The 20,323-nt window shown below is 35.2% G+C and overlaps 1 protein-coding gene across 1 annotated transcript in view; it reads left to right on the forward strand.

Moving 5' to 3' along the window:
• LOC134256589 (uncharacterized) overlaps positions 1–20,323 on the forward strand; it is a 43,803-nt gene that overhangs the window by 151 nt on the left and 23,329 nt on the right. Inside the window, exons 2-3 of the mRNA XM_062739270.1 lie at positions 1,269–1,395; positions 4,951–5,036. Of these exons, the coding sequence (XP_062595254.1) occupies positions 1,269–1,395; positions 4,951–5,036 (213 nt within the window). The remainder of the gene's footprint in view (positions 1–1,268; positions 1,396–4,950; positions 5,037–20,323) is intronic.

A 20,323-nucleotide genomic window follows, 5' to 3' on the forward strand; every position in this document is an offset into this window, starting at 1 on the left:
ATTGACACAGATTCACAGTAGGTCAGTCCTCTTTTTTTTGTCAGCGCAACTCCTCTAAACCGCTGAATTTCGTCAAACTTTCAGGTATTTAGGACACAATGTGTAGATGTGCATATTACCAGGAAATTCCATCTCCATTAAATTTTGAATTTCCGCACTTTTTAACTTAGACATTTGGCCATACCTTGAATATACAGATGAACAGTTTGTCAGCACAACTCCTCATTAACCGCTGCACAGAATTTCGTCAAACTTTGCAGGTATTTAGAACACAATGTGTAGATGTGCATATTTTCAGGAAATTCCGATTCCATTATTTTTTCCAAGAATTTCCGCACTTATTAACTTAGACATTTGGCCATACCTTGAAAATACAGATGAACAGTTTGTCAGCGCAACTCCTCATAAACCGCTGCACAGAATTTTGTCAAACTTTGCAGGTATTTGGACACAATGTGTAGATGTGCATATTACCAGTTAACAAATTTCGATTCCATTATTTTTTCCGAGAATTTCCGCACTTTTTATACTGTAGACATTTGGCCATCTTGAATATGAGATGAACAGTTTGTGCACAACTCCTTAAACCGCTGCACAGAATTGTCAAACTTTGCAGTGTTATTTACACAATGTGTAGATGTGCATATTGGATTTCATTAAGAGAAATTTCACACTTTTTTTAGACTTTGGCCATACCTTGAATATAGAGATGAACAGTTTGTCAGCACAACTCTTCATAAACCGCTTATCTTCGTCAAACTTTGCAGGTATTTAGGACACAATGTGTTGATGTGCATATTACCAGGAAATTTCGATTTCATTATTTTTTCCGGGAATTTTTCCGTCTCTTTTTAACTTAGACTTTTTGGCCTATTTTGAATATAGAGATGAACAGTTTGTCAGCAAACTCCTGTTAACTGTTGTTTTTTGTCAACCTATGCAGTCAAATTAATGTTGGATTTGCAATGCCAAGAAATTTTGATTCAATTATTTATCTAGAAATTTCATTCCACATTTAAATGTCGTAATGTGCAAGACATTTTGATGTGAAGATTTTTGGGGGAGCGTGGGGTATGTGAGCTAGCTCACTTTTTCTTTCATGAATTTGGGTCATCTGACACAGATTCCATGTAGGTGTCCACTGGCTGGACCTCACTTGGCCCGGGTCGTTAAAACTTCATCTCGCTGCTTCGGCTCTTGGCATCTATAACTGCAAACACCCCATTTTTCTGTGGCCGTACAATGTCCTGAAATTCTTCTTTACTTAGTCTTTTTATGGGAACCAGAGATTGGACTGGGCTAGTGGTCCCTATTTTCTTCTGGCCTTTGTTGTGAGGAATACTTCCTTTTTAGCCGGGCTCATTTCTCGTAGAGAAATGCCCGGCTATTGCGATGGTGAGCAACAGAAAATGCTGCTTCTTCACCGTCAAATAAATTTACGAGTTATGTAGTACTGTTAATCACCTTTGAAGCAAAACAAACACTGAATTATTTTATAGTTATCTGAAATTGTTAAAAAATAATTATAATAAAATACTTTAAGGCATATTTTTTCGATGATTAATCATTTGTTAAATTATTTATTTTCTCTTTTTTTTCATCAGGTATTTCTGCGTCATATTCTATAAATTAAATGTACTATCAGGCTTATACAAATGCGGGGAACATCCATTAATGACTTGATGTTTTTTTGATGCAAAACTCACCAGCTCCACCCATCTGTGCATAATTGTTTGACCTTAAAAATCTTGCTGCATCAGTGTTTATTTACTTCTGTTGGTATTAAAACCCCGAAATCCGATACGTGTGACAATTTTTTTACGCTGTTAAATTTAGCTACATTTTAATTAATTTTAAAGCTTTTTAATGCTATATATGACATATATGATATAATTATATAATCATCTTTTCAATGTCTGAATCATAAACTGTCATTGCGGTCTTTGTTCATTACCCTGTAAATGAGCGCGGCTTTCAGTACTTCTGAGTACTTTGATTTTTATTGATGTTGATGCAACCATCTTGGTCCTTTTTTTGGCATGGTAATTATTTAACTGTATACTTGTAGACTTTTACTAAGAATATGTTATTGTATGTGGTGCACAGTTTTAAGTATTGTAAACTTTTTTGTTGTTTATTTATTTTAGAGCTGCAAGGACTTCTTAGAGAAACTCCATTCTTTGATGACTGATGGAAAAGCCTCATCACCCCCCACTGCTTAAGAACCCCTTATCTTAATCACCAGCCATTAATCAGTGATCACTGTTATCAAAGCTCCAAGGTACATTATTGAATTCTCTTTTTAAACCATTTTTTCCAGTCTCTGACTTTGTTTTAGAATTAAGATTTTCACTTTTTTGCTAATTAATTCCTTAAAAGTCAGTTAACTTCCTGTTTCTTTGATAATTTGAGCTCATTAATTAGAGTTGAAATTATTTTTTAGCATATATTTCCAAAAACTACAATATTTCAGCTTTCAATTCATTCAATTTTTTTTCTCAATAATTCACTCATTAAATTTTTTCAAGTTTTGAAATTAATATGCCAAAGATGAATTTTTACAGAAATTTAGCCTAAAATTCAATAATCTGTTAGGATACGCAAGGAAATAGCCAATCAAAATGAACTTAGTCAATTGAAGTTCAATATATATATAGAGAATTTTTTTTTTCTTTTTTCATTTTTGGCAATTTGTTTTAGGCCTACAGTATTAAAATTGGACTCATGTACTAGGAATATCATTTCTTTAGCAGAATTATCCCACTGAATTAAAAGGCACTCTTTTTTCAGGTGCGCATGATGCAACTTCCTGGATGGTGTGTAGGCTGTTTGTCAACATGTGAATCCCACGTGCATTTCGGGGTAGGTATGTTTACTGTCGATTTTATTTATTAAAAGCCGCAAAAGGCATATTTTTTATGATCTCAAATTTTTTTTTAAGCATTAATATTTTTTTTATCTTTAATGAATTTTTTGCTGAGAGTCTAATAAAAAATAATTTAATTCAAGCTTTATAGTAATATTAGGTTGAAATTATTTCCTTAATGTGAGGGTAAAAAGTCTGTCCTCTGTCATTCTTATGTAGAAAACAAATGAAAATTTCGGATGTTTTTTGTTAAAATACTTTTTTTGTGGTTCTAAAAACAATAAATAATTTAAAAAATTTTTTATTTCAATTGGCAAAGAAATATTTTGATTAGGTTTGTTTTTTTTCCCTTTATGTATATTCAAGTGTTATTAATTTTTAACAGTTTATAAAAATCCCATTCTATCATTAATACTGAAAAAGTTCTTATTGTAACTTTAGAAGAAAATTGATAGGTATAATTAATCTTGGGATTAATTATTTCCTCCGGAAAATTTAGTAGGCTTTTCTTAATCTGTCACAGCGAGATTAATGAAAACCTTTTCCTTAATTAAGTATTTTTGCCAATATATCAATATTAAACAAAATATGTATTGCAATACAATATTTTTTATCATTGTATTGTAATATATTGAAAATATAAATTGATATTATTGCCCAGCCCTACTCATTTTGACTACAATTTATCTGATTTCAGGACAGTCTCTCCTGTTCAAGATCAATAATGGCTGATAAACAATGTAGCAGTCTGGTATATAACAGAGAGTTTACACCCGTCATCATTTCTACCAATCACCTCTGTAACCTTTGTTGTGTTAAATATCACACAGGAAGAAAAATAAGATTTTTAAGGTATATATAAAAATTTTTAATTATACATACTCTCTCATATAAGAATAATGTTATAATTTAACACATATATACAGAATTTACATAAAAACATTTATAAATGTTGACTCAGTTATGAAAATATTCATTGCATAAAATAAACATGCCCATTAGTTGTAATTATACACCATGTGTAGACAATTCACAAAAATACAGGAATTTTATATAAAATATACATTTGATCGTTTTTCATCAGAATAGTTTTTTTTTTTTAAAATTTTTCTTTAAGGTAAAAGTACGCAGTTAACTCTAAAAATTAAATTTACTTTGAAAATTGGTTACAAAATAAGTTCTTAATTCAAATAACTTCATGAAAATTATAGGCAATGCAGAAAATATTGATTACACTTGAAAAAAATTAGGAGAAATTAATAAAGCAGTCAGATTAATGAAAGCGACCTTCCCTAGTTTTGATTAGTATTTTTCTATCAAAAATATATGCCTATTTAAGATGTAATGAATTTTTGAAATTCTTAATTCCTTAATTAGTATATTGCCAATATATCAATATTACAAAATCGTATTGCAATACAATATTTTTTATCATTGTATTGTACTATATTGAAATATTCATATTATTGCCCAGCCCTACTCATTTTGACTACAATTTATCTGATTTCAGGAGGAGTCTCTCCTGTTAAAGATCAATAATGGCTGATAAACAATGTAGCAGTCTGGTCATCAACAGAGAGTTAACACCCGTATACCCTCATTTCTACCAATCACCTCTGTAATCTTTGTTGTGTTTATCACACAGGTAAGAAAAATAAGATTTTTTAAAAAAAGTATATAACATTTTTACGGGTATAGACTCTCTCATATAAGAAAATGTCACATTTTACACATACGATAATACATTATTTACATGTCCACATTTTTCCATTTATACAGTTGAAAATATTCAGTGCATAATAAAACATAGCATTACTTATTACATGTTAGACAATTCACAAAATGTATTTTATATACAATTTTCATACATTTGACATACAAATCATCAAGTCACCCCCATCCCCCCTCTTCACAGTTTTACAACTTAAATTCCTTTTAAAATTTGGATCTGTTAATAATTTACTTTAAGTGTCTAAAAATTTTATCTCCATAGGTGAAATCTCTGTAGTATTTTCTTAAGATTTATTTTTTAACAGTTTCTGTTTCAATTTAAAGTAATTTTGTCTATTTTGTTGTTGTTTTAGATGATGGACCACTCTACTTCCTTTTACAACAGGTGCCCCTACAGATTCACAAAGTTCCAGTGTTGAGTTTCCATGACCCCTATTCAGTGAGTGCACAACTTTATGTATTCTAATTTCAAAATTTCTACTACTTGTAATACATTTTGGATTTGATTTAAAATATTCCCTATTTACAGATTCAGATTTTTGTGTAAAAGTATGATATATTAAGATTACTTTGTCTTAAAGTCAAATTTTTACAGTCTTTTAAGAAATATTTGTCTTTTCCTGTCATTAGGGCCCCGCTCGGTGGGCGCCCTATAGTAATCAGTCTGTCCGTCAGTCCGTCCGAGATCTCTTGTCCGGAGCATATCTTCTCTCCCCTTGGCCCAATCTGGCTCATACTTCACCCACAAAGTGCCCTTGGGTAACTGGTGTGCAGTGACCTTGAACCATGTTTCTAGGTCAAAGGTCAAGGTCATATGAAAATTGTGTGAAAACTTGTCCAAGCAAATTACTTCTTCCTTCTCTGAGAGCATATTCTCTCTCTCCTTGGCCCAATCTGGCTCATACTTCACCCACAAAGTGCTTTTGGGTAACCGGTGTGCAGTGACCTTGAACCATGTTTCTAGGTCAAAAAGGTCATAGCAGAATTTGTGAAAAATCCTTGTTTGGAGCATATCTTCTCTCTCCTTGGCCCAATCTGGCTCATTTTTCACCCACAAAGTGCCCATTGGTAGTGGATGTGTAGTGACCTTGAACCATGTTTTAGGTCAAAGTTTCAAGGTCATAGTCAGAATTGTGTGAAAATGTTTAAAATCTTTGCTTGGTGCATAATTTTTTCACCTTTTAATACCAGTAAATTTATATAACAAGTTTCTACAAAGGATAACTTATATCTGAAAAATTGGAGCATTTTCTCTCTCCTTGGCCCAATCTTTCACTTTCACTCACAAATGTTCCTTTTCAAATATATACCTTTTAAACTTAAAGCAATATGAGCCCATGTATCTTTGAGAATTTTTTTTTTATGATGTGCTATAATGTCAATTTGTATGTAATTTAAACTTTTATGATCAATGACAAAATAAAGTTTAAAAATGTTTCAGAAAAATATTTTGTCAATATACAGTTTTATATAAGAAATCATTATTGTACATGTGCAATAATTCAATTCAATCAAAGCTAATGATCAAAAAAAAAATCCATTGCAAATATGAGCAACAGAAGTTTATAAATAAATTATCTTTTAGTTGATTACAAATTTTAAATAAAATTTTCAAATGTCAAACATGCAGCTCATATTGCTTTAATCTTACATTTCTTTTGAGATGGTCACCATCTCAATGATATCTAGTTTTAATTCAAAGTCATTAGGAAACACTGAAGATTTCCACATATTGCTTTTCAGTCCATGACAGGAAAAGGAATAATGTTGACAGGAATTTCCGCACTGTCCCTGGTAGCAGGTTATGATGGAACAGCAGTAGACAGAGCATGCTTCATTAAAGGTAAGTTCCCAGGGTGGTGTTTGTAGGAATTCTTGTATTCAGTCCTGCATCATTGTTCATGGCAAATTTTCTCTTCATGAATTTTCTTATGGTCTTGGTTCTTCCTGGAAAGATATGACTGCTGAATGGGGCCTTAGCAGTCTTGAATGGGGTTTTTAGCTCACCTGAGCTGAAAGCTCAAGGAAGCTTATCTAATAATATTTTCTGTAGTCTGTAGTCCCTCTGTCCGTCTGTCTGTCTGTAAACTTTTTAGCTCACCTTAGCCAAAGGCTCAAGTGAGCTTTTCTGATCACATTTTGTCCGTCGTCCGTCAGTCTGTCTGTCCATTCGTCTGTCTGTCCGTAAACTTTTCACATTTTCAACTTCTTCTCAAGAACCAATGAATCAAATTTAATCAAACTTGGTACAAAGCATCCTTGGGTAAAAGGGAGTTTAAATTGTTAAAATTGTTAAAATAAAGGTCCAAGTCTCCTTACAAGGGTAGATAATCAAGAAAGAACAAAAATAGGTAGGGGTCATTAAAAAATCTTCTCAAGAACCACTGGGCCAGGAAAGCTGAAACTTATGTGGAAGCATCCTTGGGTACTGTAGATATTAAATTGTTTAAATCATGACCCAGGGGGTAGGGCAGGGCCACAATAGGGAAATATTAGTTTTACATAGAAATAGATAGAACAAATCTTTAGAAAATCTTCTTCACAAGAACGAGCTGAAACTTGGAAAATCTTTATTAATTTTTTTTCTCAAGATCCATTGAAACAGGAAAGATGAAATTCATGTGAAATTAACCTCAGGTAGTGTAGATTCAAGTTTGTACAAATTGTGACCCCTGAGAGGTAGGGTGGGGCCAAAATGGCAAATCAAATTTTTACATAGGAATATATAGGGAAACCTTTTAAAATCTTCTTTTCAAGTACTTCCTCATGTAGTGTTGATTCTAGTTTGTCCAAATCATGACTCCGGGATTAAAATTTTTGATTCTTCCCCCCCCCCCCCCCCAACCTCGGTAAACTTTCAGTTCTGATCTGATATGTGCTTTTTCCTAGCCGTTCACCGGTCTCACAGGCAAAACTGTTAAATATTTTAAAAGTCCAGTAATTTTCTTCATGTAAAAAATATGACTTCTCTGGAATTTTAGTTAATTTGCGAGATTGTCAAAAGGATTGAATCTGTGTCTGTGATAGAATAAACTGAAGGATTTTTAAAACAGTTAATTTTTCATAAAATGGCAGTGCCATGACCTAATATATTCCGTAGAAGAAAATCATTTTCCATTCAAATTACTCCTGGGTGATTTTTTTCTTTTATTATCTGTGAATTTCAATTTTGCTGATTCAATTATAATTTTAAAAAAAGTTAATTATTAAGAATTTAAGCAATAATTATAATCATTTACATGAAATATAAAGACATTTTCATTTTAATATCAAAAATTTTTATAGTTGGTTTAAAGAAATTTGTGTTAAAGATAGAGCCAATTAAAGTGTATTTATAAAATTTAGCTCCCTATTTTTAAATATTTTAAGAGAGGAAGTTATTTCATGGAAAAATGACCAGTGAATTTTTATTTTTAAACTTTAAAAAATTTTCAAAATAAAGTTTCCATACAAATTTTGACCTGTGATTTTCTAAAAAATGAAATTGCAAAATTTGAAAATGTGCTTTTTAAACAGCAAATTGCAATACATAAAAAGTTTATAAATAAATATCTTTTTTGATTACAAATGTTTTTCAAATGTCAAACATTCAAATGACGTTTAAACATGTGCATTTTTCCGTCATTTTTTAAAAAGTTGCAGAGGACAATTTTCTTAACACATTAATTTCTGATCATTGTCCACAGGCATTGCCCACGGAAGCTGTGCTGCCACTTTCAGCTGTGGGTTTTAGTGAGTATGTGATTTGTTAAATTTTGCACAAAATCTTAACTTTGTTACAGCTTTGACACTGTTATTCTAAAGGACAAATTACCATTAAAAATGTGCCATTTTGAGGCTTTTTCAGTTGATAAAAATTTTTTTGGCAAATGCTTCTTCAGAATTCTTAATGATACAATTTATTTGCAGAATTTAAATTTAAATGCCAATTCTTAAGATTTTCAATCATTTATTTAACTAATTAAAAGTTTCAAAACATTTTGATGTCAAATAAATTTTTACCTATCACAATAAAGAAAAAACCATACCTTAAACTTCTTTGGACTCACCTTAAAATGCTCAAGTAAAATTATCCCACAAAATTTTTGAAATTGTCTGTAAAAATTTTCAACTTCTTCTCAAGAACCAATAAATCAAATTTTCATGCTATACAAAAGCATCCTTGGGTAATGGGCGTCGGCGTTAAAGTTTAAACTTCCTTACAAGGGGAGATAATCAAGAAAGAACAAAAATAGGTAGGGGTCATTAAAAAATCTTCTCAAGAACCACTGGGCCAGGAAAGCTGAAACTTATGTGGAAGCATCCTTGGGTAGTGTAGATATTAAATTGTTAAAATCATGACCCAGGGGGTAGGGCGGGGCCACAATAGGGAATCTTAGTTTTACATAGAAATATATAGAACAAATCTTTAAAAAATCTTCTTAAGAACGAGCTGAAACTTGGAAAATCTTTATTAATTTTTTTCTCAAGAACCATTGAAACAGGAAAGATGAAATTCATGTGAAATTATCCTCAGGTAGTGTAGATTCAAGTTTGTACAAATTGTGACCCCTGAGAGGTAGGGTGGGGCCAAAATGGCAAATCAAATTTTTACATAGGAATATATGGGGAAACCTTTTAAAATCTTCTTTTCAAGTACTTCCTCATGTAGTGTTGATTCTAGTTTGTCCAAATCATGACTCCCTACAGGGATTAAAATTCAAGCCCCCCTTCCCTCCCCCCCCCCCCCCCCACCTCGGTAAACTTTCAGTTCTGATCTGATATGTGCTTTTTCCTAGCCGTTCACCGGTCTCACAGGCAAAACTGTTAAATATTTTAAAAGTCCAGTAATTTTCTTCATGTAAAAAATATGACTTCTCTGGAATTTTAGTTAATTTGCGAGATTGTCAAAAGGATTGAATCTGTGTCTGTGATAGAATAAACTGAAGGACTTTTAAAACAGTTAATTTTTCATAAAATGGCAGTGCCATGACCTAATATATTCCGTAGAAGAAAATCATTTTCCATTCAAATTACTCCTGGGTGATTTTTTTCTTTTATGGATATCTGTGTTATTTCAGTCAGCTGATTCAATTATAATTTTAAAAAGAAAGTTAATTATTGCTCTATTTGGGATGCAATATATGTCAACCTAATAATCATTTACCTTAAATATAAAGAGTAATAATAATTTATTGTTACATTAAACATTTTCCCCACAACATTTAGAACTTTGTTTTCTACTGTAGACAGCCATGTTGGGTATCCACTGTAAATATCTTACCTGGTTAACTCAGTCTTTATGTTTGACCCCATTAATTTTTTAAGGCCCAACTGGAATTAAAACAATTTTCAGGTTTTTTAATATCTGTATGCTGATGATCCAGTGAATATTTGTATGGACGGGTGAATTTCACCAAATCACTGGTCCACTTGACCAGTGAATTTTTATTTATTTCAAAAACTCTGGTGTGGAAGACTTCCTTTTAACAGAGTTGTGGTTAACCATTTACATCATAGGAGCCATGTGGGCCCCTTACTTTTCAAAGTTTAGGGGCCCACTATGTGATTTACAGGCCCACATACCGGTACCTCATCAACAAAATATTTGAAAATGCTGAGCAGGCACTTAGCATACGTCTAGGTCACGCAACGTACTGCTTGTATCGTATACAAATGTAATAGTTTGCACACAACACCAAAAGTCATGGTTAGCGTAGTGTTTGTTATGAAAAAAGGAAGTGGATTTTAAAAATACAAGCAAAGCACGGTCATGTTCTGGGATCAAGACGCTCACCATGTGGGCGATCAAATTTTGATTTCTTCATCACCCACTTGAAAATTTAATCACATTGGCAAGTGGGCAAGTGGTTAACCACAACCCTGTTTTAAGCATCTCTGAGCCAAGAGCCAAATAAGGTGACTGCTGGATAGAAGTGACCACTTTGACAAGTTTAACTGTATGACTAAGATATTTTCTGCAAATTTCCTTTAACATGACATTTAATTGTATGACATGATGACAGTGACATTTAATTCCATAAACTTATAGTTGGTTTAAAGATCCTACATAAAGATAGAGCCAATTAAAGTGTATTTATTCAATTATAGCTCCCTATTTCTTTTTTGGAATCTTATTTTTAAGACTATTAAAGAAGAAGGTACGGTTTCCATACAAATTTTGACCTGTGATTTTCTAAAAAATGAAACTGGTGTAAAAGTTGAAAACTCGTGCTTTTTAAATAATTGAAATTCAATACATAAAAATCATACAAGACGTTTTTCTCACATGTTTTTAAATGCTAATTATGACGTCATAAACATGTGCATTTTTCCGTATTTTCTTAAAAAGTTGCAGAGGACACCAATTTTCTATTGATTTTTATTTCTGATAACATTGTCCACAGGCATTGCCCACAAAGAACTTGAGATATGTGATTTGTTATTGAATTTTGCACAAAATATCAAAAAATTAACGTGGGCGACAGCTGTGGACACTGTTTTCTAAAGGAAAATCACCCTTGAAATGTGCCATTTTGAGGCTTTTTCTGTTGATAATAGAGAAATGCTTCACATTAATGATACATATTTGCAGAATGGTAAACCTTTATGCCATATTCTTTCCTGATTTATCAGAGTCATTTATTTAACTAATTAAGTCAGTTTCAAAACTTTTTGATGTCATTAAATTTTTAGGGCGCAATAAAGCTAAAACCATACCTTCTTCTTTGGACTCATATAATGCTTAGGTAAAATTATCCCACATAATTTTTTTAATAGGTGTGCATGATGCAACTGCCTGGATGATTTGCAGTCTCTGAAACTCACATGTACATGTTTATTAGGTAAGTATATGTCAACAATGGTCAATTATCTCATTAAAGTGACTTTAGCTGTATTTCATTTTATTCCAAATTTTGTCAAATCATTAATCTTAATTTTTCATGTCCTCCTTTGAAGGAATGAGGGCATATTGCTTTGCTGCTGTCTGTTGGTCAATTTTTTTTTTTGCACATGCAGAAAAGAAATTTTGTATACAGATTTATTATCGGAATACTGTAAATCACTTTTTATTTGCTATAACTTTATTTTCGCATAATTACGCGAGACACTGCTCGCGAAAATTTAATTCTCGCGTATAATAGTATTCCTTAAGATTATATAGAGCAATAACCACAATTTGTGAAAATTTTGTCTCGCTAATCAAGAGTTAATGACTAACTCGCGAAAATAAGGTGTCGCGAAAATTAAGTGATCTACAGTAACCAGGTAAAAATTTATTTTGGGAATGACCTGATGAAAGTTATGCACCTTAAAAAATTCCATTTATTTTCAGTTTCCATTCATTTTCTTTGCACAGGTTGCAGATACAGAAATAAACTTTTGTAAAAAAAAATATCATAGAATATCTAGGTCAAGATCTGTTTTAGGAATGATCAAGCAATTACAGGGTTATGCCCCTTGGACTTAAAAAAATCCATGTTCAAGGCATGTAGGGGGCATAAGAGTTTCACGAACATCAGTTGTTTTTTATGAACTATCTGCTGAGATTACAACCAATTAATTAAATAATATAAAATATGTGTAAAAATTTATATATATATCTATAATTGTCTTCTTGTTGAAAAATATTCATTTACAGGTTCTGTTGAATAAAGGTTGTCAAACTTTTCAAACCATCCCTGATAACAGATACAAATGGAATCCAAGCAGTAACGTGTGTTGTTAGCATAAAGGTAAGGCTGTTTGTCCCTGGGCAAGTGGGTTGTAAGATACACTGTAGGCAATATATTTTATAGAAAACAGGTTAAGTGTTAAGAGTTTGTTACACCATTTGTCCTATCTTGTTAGGTGTATTGTAGTGGGAGGGGGGAGGGAAGGGGGGGGGGTAGTAGTATATTTGTTCTGGGGGTTTAGAGTATCTCTGTCCTTTCTGCCATTGTTTCTGTCCCCAGGGATTGCGCTCGTTAGGTACAGTTTAGGCCCCGTATTATCTAGAAGGCTGTGCTTTTTCGGTGTGTGCAGTCAGCTTTCTAGAAAATGTTTATCCCTTATCTGTGTTAAAGTCATTTCATTGACTGGTTCTGGGGGTTCCATTGGGGTTTTAGAGTCTTGTTTATTTAAAGTATTTCCTTGTATTTCCCCATTATTAGTGGTTAAAAGGGAGGAGGTCCATAGGTCCATAAAAATGATAGTTTTTGGTTAAATTGGATATTTTGATATTTAGTTTGGGGAGGATTGTCATGTTTCAGGTTCTTGTATTCCCACTTTCTCTCCCTTTACATGGGTTAAAATGGTCTGGGGTTCTAATAGCTGATAGTGTAGGTTTTAGGTTAAAATGTTCATATTCCCATCAACATAAGCGTATTGGGGATGGGGGGACTAATGGGGTGTGGTGGGTGTAACTCTTTCCTTTCTGCCATTGTAGTTAGCTTGTGGGGTTTATATATTTTGGAGTAAATTTTATATTCATTTGCTCTACGCATCTTCCCATCATTAATGGTTAATAGGGTTGTGGGGCTGTCAGTCGATAAGTTAGGTTTTGGGTAAGTGTTTAGAGTTTGTAACATCATTTTCCCATCTTTTTAGGTGTATTGTAGTGGGAGGGGGGCTTAAGGGGGGAGTGTAGTATCTTTGTCCTTTCTTTTCTTGTGGGGTTTAGATTTTGAGTTTATTTCATTATCTGCCCATTATTTATGGTTAAAAGGGAGGGGCTCCAGTTAAGTGATAGGTTAGGTTTTAGGTTAAGTGTTAGAGGTTTTGGCAGTATTTCTCCTTATCTCCCAGGTGTATAGATATTTTGAGATTTAGGTAGGGTAGGGTCGTCATGTTTCAGGTTCTTGTATTCCCACTTTCTCTCCCTTTACATGGGTTAAAATGGTCTGGGGTTCTAATAACTGATAGTGTAGGTTTTAGGTTAATAAATGTTCATATTCCCATCAACATAGGTGTATTTGGGAGGGGGGGCTAAGGGCGAGGGGGAGGTGAGGTTCTGGGGGTTTAGAGTATCTCTGTCCTTTCTGCCATTGTTTCTGTCCCCAGGGATTGCGCTCGTTAGGTACAGTTTAGGCCCCGTATTATCTAGAAGGCTGTGCTTTTTCGGTGTGTGCAGTCAGCTTTCTAGAAAATGTTTATCCCTTATCTGTGTTAAAGTCATTTCATTGACTGGTTCTGGGGGTTCCATTGGGGTTTTAGAGTCTTGTTTATTTAAAGTATTTCCTTGTATTTCCCCATTATTAGTGGTTAAAAGGGAGGAGGTCCATAAAGATGATAGTTTTTGGTTAAATTGGATATTTTGATATTTAGTTTGGGGAGGATTGTCATGTTTCAGGTTCTTGTATTCCCACTTTCTCTCCCTTTACATGGGTTAAAATGGTCTGGGGTTCTAATAGCTGATAGTGTAGGTTTTAGGTTAAAATGTTCATATTCCCATCAACATAAGCGTATTGGGGATGGGGGGACTAATGGGGTGTGGTGGGTGTAACTCTTTCCTTTCTGCCATTGTAGTTAGCTTGTGGGGTTTATATATTTTGGAGTAAATTTTATATTCATTTGCTCTACGCATCTTCCCATCATTAATGGTTAATAGGGTTGTGGGTCTGTCAGTTGATAAGTTAGGTTATGGGTAAGTGTTTAGAGTTTGTAACATCATTTTCCCATCTTTTTAGGTGTATTGTAGTGGGAGGGGGGCTTAAGGGGGGAGTGTAGTATCTTTGTCCTTTCTTTTCTTGTGGGGTTTAGATTTTGAGTTTATTTCATTATCTGCCCATTATTTATGGTTAAAAGGGAGGGGCTCCAGTTAAGTGATAGGTTAGGTTTTAGGTTAAGTGTTAGAGGTTTTGGCAGTATTTCTCCTTATCTCCCAGGTGTATAGATATTTTGAGATTTAGGTAGGGTAGGGTCGTCATGTTTCAGGTTCTTGTATTCCCACTTTCTCTCCCTTTACATGGGTTAAAATGGTCTGGGGTTCTAATAACTGATAGTGTAGGTTTTAGGTTAAATGTTCATATTCCCATCAACATAGGTGTATTTGGGAGGGGGGGCTAAGGGCGAGGGGGAGGTGAGGTTCTGGGGGTTTAGAGTATCTCTGTCCTTTCTGCCATTGTTTCTGTCCCCAGGGATTGCGCTCGTTAGGTACAGTTTAGGCCCCGTATTATCTAGAAGGCTGTGCTTTTTCGGTGTGTGCAGTCAGCTTTTTAGAAAATGTTTATCCCTTATCTGTGTTAAAGTCATTTCATTGACTGGTTCTGGGGGTTCCATTGGGGTTTTAGAGTCTTGTTTATTTAAAGTATTTCCTTGTATTTCCCCATTATTAGTGGTTAAAAGGGAGGAGGTCCATAAAGATGATAGTTTTTGGTTAAATTGGATATTTTGATATTTAGTTTGGGGAGGATTGTCATGTTTCAGGTTCTTGTATTCCCACTTTCTCTCCCTTTACATGGGTTAAAATGGTCTGGGGTTCTAATAGCTGATAGTGTAGGTTTTAGGTTAAAATGTTCATATTCCCATCAACATAAGCGTATTGGGGATGGGGGGACTAATGGGGTGTGGTGGGTGTAACTCTTTCCTTTCTGCCATTGTAGTTAGCTTGTGGGGTTTATATATTTTGGAGTAAATTTTATATTCATTTGCTCTACGCATCTTCCCATCATTAATGGTTAATAGGGTTGTGGGTCTGTCAGTTGATAAGTTAGGTTATGGGTAAGTGTTTAGAGTTTGTAACATCATTTTCCCATCTTTTTAGGTGTATTGTAGTGGGAGGGGGGCTTAAGGGGGGAGTGTAGTATCTTTGTCCTTTCTTTTCTTGTGGGGTTTAGATTTTGAGTTTATTTCATTATCTGCCCATTATTTATGGTTAAAAGGGAGGGGCTCCAGTTAAGTGATAGGTTAGGTTTTAGGTTAAGTGTTAGAGGTTTTGGCAGTATTTCTCCTTATCTCCCAGGTGTATAGATATTTTGAGATTTAGGTAGGGTAGGGTCGTCATGTTTCAGGTTCTTGTATTCCCACTTTCTCTCCCTTTACATGGGTTAAAATGGTCTGGGGTTCTAATAACTGATAGTGTAGGTTTTAGGTTAAATGTTCATATTCCCATCAACATAGGTGTATTTGGGAGGGGGGCTAAGGGCGAGGGGGAGGTGAGGTTCTGGGGGTTTAGAGTATCTCTGTCCTTTCTGCCATTGTTTCTGTCCCCAGGGATTGCGCTCGTTAGGTACAGTTTAGGCCCCGTATTATCTAGAAGGCTGTGCTTTTTCGGTGTGTGCAGTCAGCTTTCTAGAAAATGTTTATCCCTTATCTGTGTTAAAGTCATTTCATTGACTGGTTCTGGGGGTTCCATTGGGGTTTTAGAGTCTTGTTTATTTAAAGTATTTCCTTGTATTTCCCCATTATTAGTGGTTAAAAGGGAGGAGGTCCATAAAGATGATAGTTTTTGGTTAAATTGGATATTTTGATATTTAGTTTGGGGAGGATTGTCATGTTTCAGGTTCTTGTATTCCCACTTTCTCTCCCTTTACATGGGTTAAAATGGTCTGGGGTTCTAATAGCTGATAGTGTAGGTTTTAGGTTAAAATGTTCATATTCCCATCAACATAAGCGTATTGGGGATGGGGGGACTAATGGGGTGTGGTGGGTGTAACTCTTTCCTTTCTGCCATTGTAGTTAGCTTGTGGGGTTTATATATTTTGGAGTAAATTTTATTCATTTGCTCTACGCATCTTCCCATCATTAATGGTTAATAGGGTTTTGGGGTCTGTCAGTCGATAAGTTAGGTTTTGGGTAAGTGTTTAGAGTTTGTAACATCATTTTCCCATCTTTTTAGGTGTATTGTAGTGGGAGGGGGGCTTAAGGGGGGAGTGTAGTATCTTTGTCCTTTCTTTTCTTGTGGGGTTTAGATTTTGAGTTTATTTCATTATCTGCCCATTATTTATGGTTAAAAGGGAGGGGCTCCAGTTAAGTGATAGGTTAGGTTTTAGGTTAAGTGTTAGAGGTTTTGGCAGTATTTCTCCTTATCTCCCAGGTGTATAGATATTTTGAGATTTAGGTAGGGTAGGGTCGTCATGTTTCAGGTTCTTGTATTCCCACTTTCTCTCCCTTTACATGGGTTAAAATGGTCTGGGGTTCTAATAACTGATAGTGTAGGTTTTAGGTTAAATGTTCATATTCCCATCAACATAGGTGTATTTGGGAGGGGGGCTAAGGGCGAGGGGGAGGTGAGGTTCTGGGGGTTTAGAGTATCTCTGTCCTTTCTGCCATTGTTTCTGTCCCCAGGGATTGCGCTCGTTAGGTACAGTTTAGGCCCCGTATTATCTAGAAGGCTGTGCTTTTTCGGTGTGTGCAGTCAGCTTTCTAGAAAATGTTTATCCCTTATCTGTGTTAAAGTCATTTCATTGACTGGTTCTGGGGGTTCCATTGGGGTTTTAGAGTCTTGTTTATTTAAAGTATTTCCTTGTATTTCCCCATTATTAGTGGTTAAAAGGGAGGAGGTCCATAAAGATGATAGTTTTTGGTTAAATTGGATATTTTGATATTTAGTTTGGGGAGGATTGTCATGTTTCAGGTTCTTGTATTCCCACTTTCTCTCCCTTTACATGGGTTAAAATGGTCTGGGGTTCTAATAGCTGATAGTGTAGGTTTTAGGTTAAAATGTTCATATTCCCATCAACATAAGCGTATTGGGGATGGGGGGACTAATGGGGTGTGGTGGGTGTAACTCTTTCCTTTCTGCCATTGTAGTTAGCTTGTGGGGTTTATATATTTTGGAGTAAATTTCATTCATTTGCTCTACGCATCTTCCCATCATTAATGGTTAATAGGGTTTGGGGGTCTGTCAGGTGATAAGTTAGGTTTTGGGTAAGTGTTTAGAGTTTGTTACATCATTTTCCCATCTTTTTAGGTGTATTGTAGTGGGAGGGGGGCTTAAGGGGGGAGTGTAGTATCTTTGTCCTTTCTTTTCTTGTGGGGTTTAGATTTTGAGTTTATTTCATTATCTGCCCATTATTTATGGTTAAAAGGGAGGGGCTCCAGTTAAGTGATAGGTTAGGTTTTAGGTTAAGTGTTAGAGGTTTTGGCAGTATTTCTCCTTATCTCCCAGGTGTATAGATATTTTGAGATTTAGGTAGGGTAGGGTCGTCATGTTTCAGGTTCTTGTATTCCCACTTTCTCTCCCTTTACATGGGTTAAAATGGTCTGGGGTTCTAATAACTGATAGTGTAGGTTTTAGGTTAAATGTTCATATTCCCATCAACATAGGTGTATTTGGGAGGGGGGCTAAGGGCGAGGGGGAGGTGAGGTTCTGGGGGTTTAGAGTATCTCTGTCCTTTCTGCCATTGTTTCTGTCCCCAGGGATTGCGCTCGTTAGGTACAGTTTAGGCCCCGTATTATCTAGAAGGCTGTGCTTTTTCGGTGTGTGCAGTCAGCTTTCTAGAAAATGTTTATCCCTTATCTGTGTTAAAGTCATTTCATTGACTGGTTCTGGGGGTTCCATTGGGGTTTTAGAGTCTTGTTTATTTAAAGTATTTCCTTGTATTTCCCCATTATTAGTGGTTAACAGGGAGGAGGTCCATAAAGATGATAGTTTTTGGTTAAATTGGATATTTTGATATTTAGTTTGGGGAGGATTGTCATGTTTCAGGTTCTTGTATTCCCACTTTCTCTCCCTTTACATGGGTTAAAATGGTCTGGGGTTCTAATAGCTGATAGTGTAGGTTTTAGGTTAAAATGTTCATATTCCCATCAACATAAGCGTATTGGGGATGGGGGGACTAATGGGGTGTGGTGGGTGTAACTCTTTCCTTTCTGCCATTGTAGTTAGCTTGTGGGGTTTATATATTTTGGAGTAAATTTTATATTCATTTGCTCTACGCATCTTCCCATCATTAATGGTTAATAGGGTTGTGGGGCTGTCAGTCGATAAGTTAGGTTTTGGGTAAGTGTTTAGAGTTTGTAACATCATTTTCCCATCTTTTTAGGTGTATTGTAGTGGGAGGGGGGCTTAAGGGGGGAGTGTAGTATCTTTGTCCTTTCTTTTCTTGTGGGGTTTAGATTTTGAGTTTATTTCATTATCTGCCCATTATTTATGGTTAAAAGGGAGGGGCTCCAGTTAAGTGATAGGTTAGGTTTTAGGTTAAGTGTTAGAGGTTTTGGCAGTATTTCTCCTTATCTCCCAGGTGTATAGATATTTTGAGATTTAGGTAGGGTAGGGTCGTCATGTTTCAGGTTCTTGTATTCCCACTTTCTCTCCCTTTACATGGGTTAAAATGGTCTGGGGTTCTAATAACTGATAGTGTAGGTTTTAGGTTAAATGTTCATATTCCCATCAACATAGGTGTATTTGGGAGGGGGGCTAAGGGCGAGGGGGAGGTGAGGTTCTGGGGGTTTAGAGTATCTCTGTCCTTTCTGCCATTGTTTCTGTCCCCAGGGATTGCGCTCGTTAGGTACAGTTTAGGCCCCGTATTATCTAGAAGGCTGTGCTTTTTCGGTGTGTGCAGTCAGCTTTCTAGAAAATGTTTATCCCTTATCTGTGTTAAAGTCATTTCATTGACTGGTTCTGGGGGTTCCATTGGGGTTTTAGAGTCTTGTTTATTTAAAGTATTTCCTTGTATTTCCCCATTATTAGTGGTTAACAGGGAGGAGGTCCATAAAGATGATAGTTTTTGGTTAAATTGGATATTTTGATATTTAGTGTTACAGGTTCTTGTATTCCCACTTTCTCTCCCTTTACATGGGTTAAAATGGTCTGGGGTTCTAATAGCTGATAGTGTAGGTTTTAGGTTAAAATGTTCATATTCCCATCAACATAAGCGTATTGGGGATGGGGGGACTAATGGGGTGTGGTGGGTGTAACTCTTTCCTTTCTGCCATTGTAGTTAGCTTGTGGGGTTTATATATTTTGGAGTAAATTTTATATTCATTTGCTCTACGCATCTTCCCATCATTAATGGTTAATAGGGTTGTGGGGCTGTCAGTCGATAAGTTAGGTTTTGGGTAAGTGTTTAGAGTTTGTAACATCATTTTCCCATCTTTTTAGGTGTATTGTAGTGGGAGGGGGGCTTAAGGGGGGAGTGTAGTATCTTTGTCCTTTCTTTTCTTGTGGGGTTTAGATTTTGAGTTTATTTCATTATCTGCCCATTATTTATGGTTAAAAGGGAGGGGCTCCAGTTAAGTGATAGGTTAGGTTTTAGGTTAAGTGTTAGAGGTTTTGGCAGTATTTCTCCTTATCTCCCAGGTGTATAGATATTTTGAGATTTAGGTAGGGTAGGGTCGTCATGTTTCAGGTTCTTGTATTCCCACTTTCTCTCCCTTTACATGGGTTAAAATGGTCTGGGGTTCTAATAACTGATAGTGTAGGTTTTAGGTTAAATGTTCATATTCCCATCAACATAGGTGTATTTGGGAGGGGGGGCTAAGGGCGAGGGGGAGGTGAGGTTCTGGGGGTTTAGAGTATCTCTGTCCTTTCTGCCATTGTTTCTGTCCCCAGGGATTGCGCTCGTTAGGTACAGTTTAGGCCCCGTATTATCTAGAAGGCTGTGCTTTTTCGGTGTGTGCAGTCAGCTTTCTAGAAAATGTTTATCCCTTATCTGTGTTAAAGTCATTTCATTGACTGGTTCTGGGGGTTCCATTGGGGTTTTAGAGTCTTGTTTATTTAAAGTATTTCCTTGTATTTCCCCATTATTAGTGGTTAAAAGGGAGGAGGTCCATAAAGATGATAGTTTTTGGTTAAATTGGATATTTTGATATTTAGTTTGGGGA

The sequence above is a fragment of the Saccostrea cucullata genome, unplaced genomic scaffold (genome assembly GCF_032062105.1).
Source record: "Saccostrea cucullata isolate Sc308-1 unplaced genomic scaffold, CSIRO_AGI_Scuc_v1 ctg3636, whole genome shotgun sequence".
NCBI classification, from domain to species: Eukaryota; Metazoa; Mollusca; class Bivalvia; order Ostreida; family Ostreidae; genus Saccostrea; species Saccostrea cuccullata.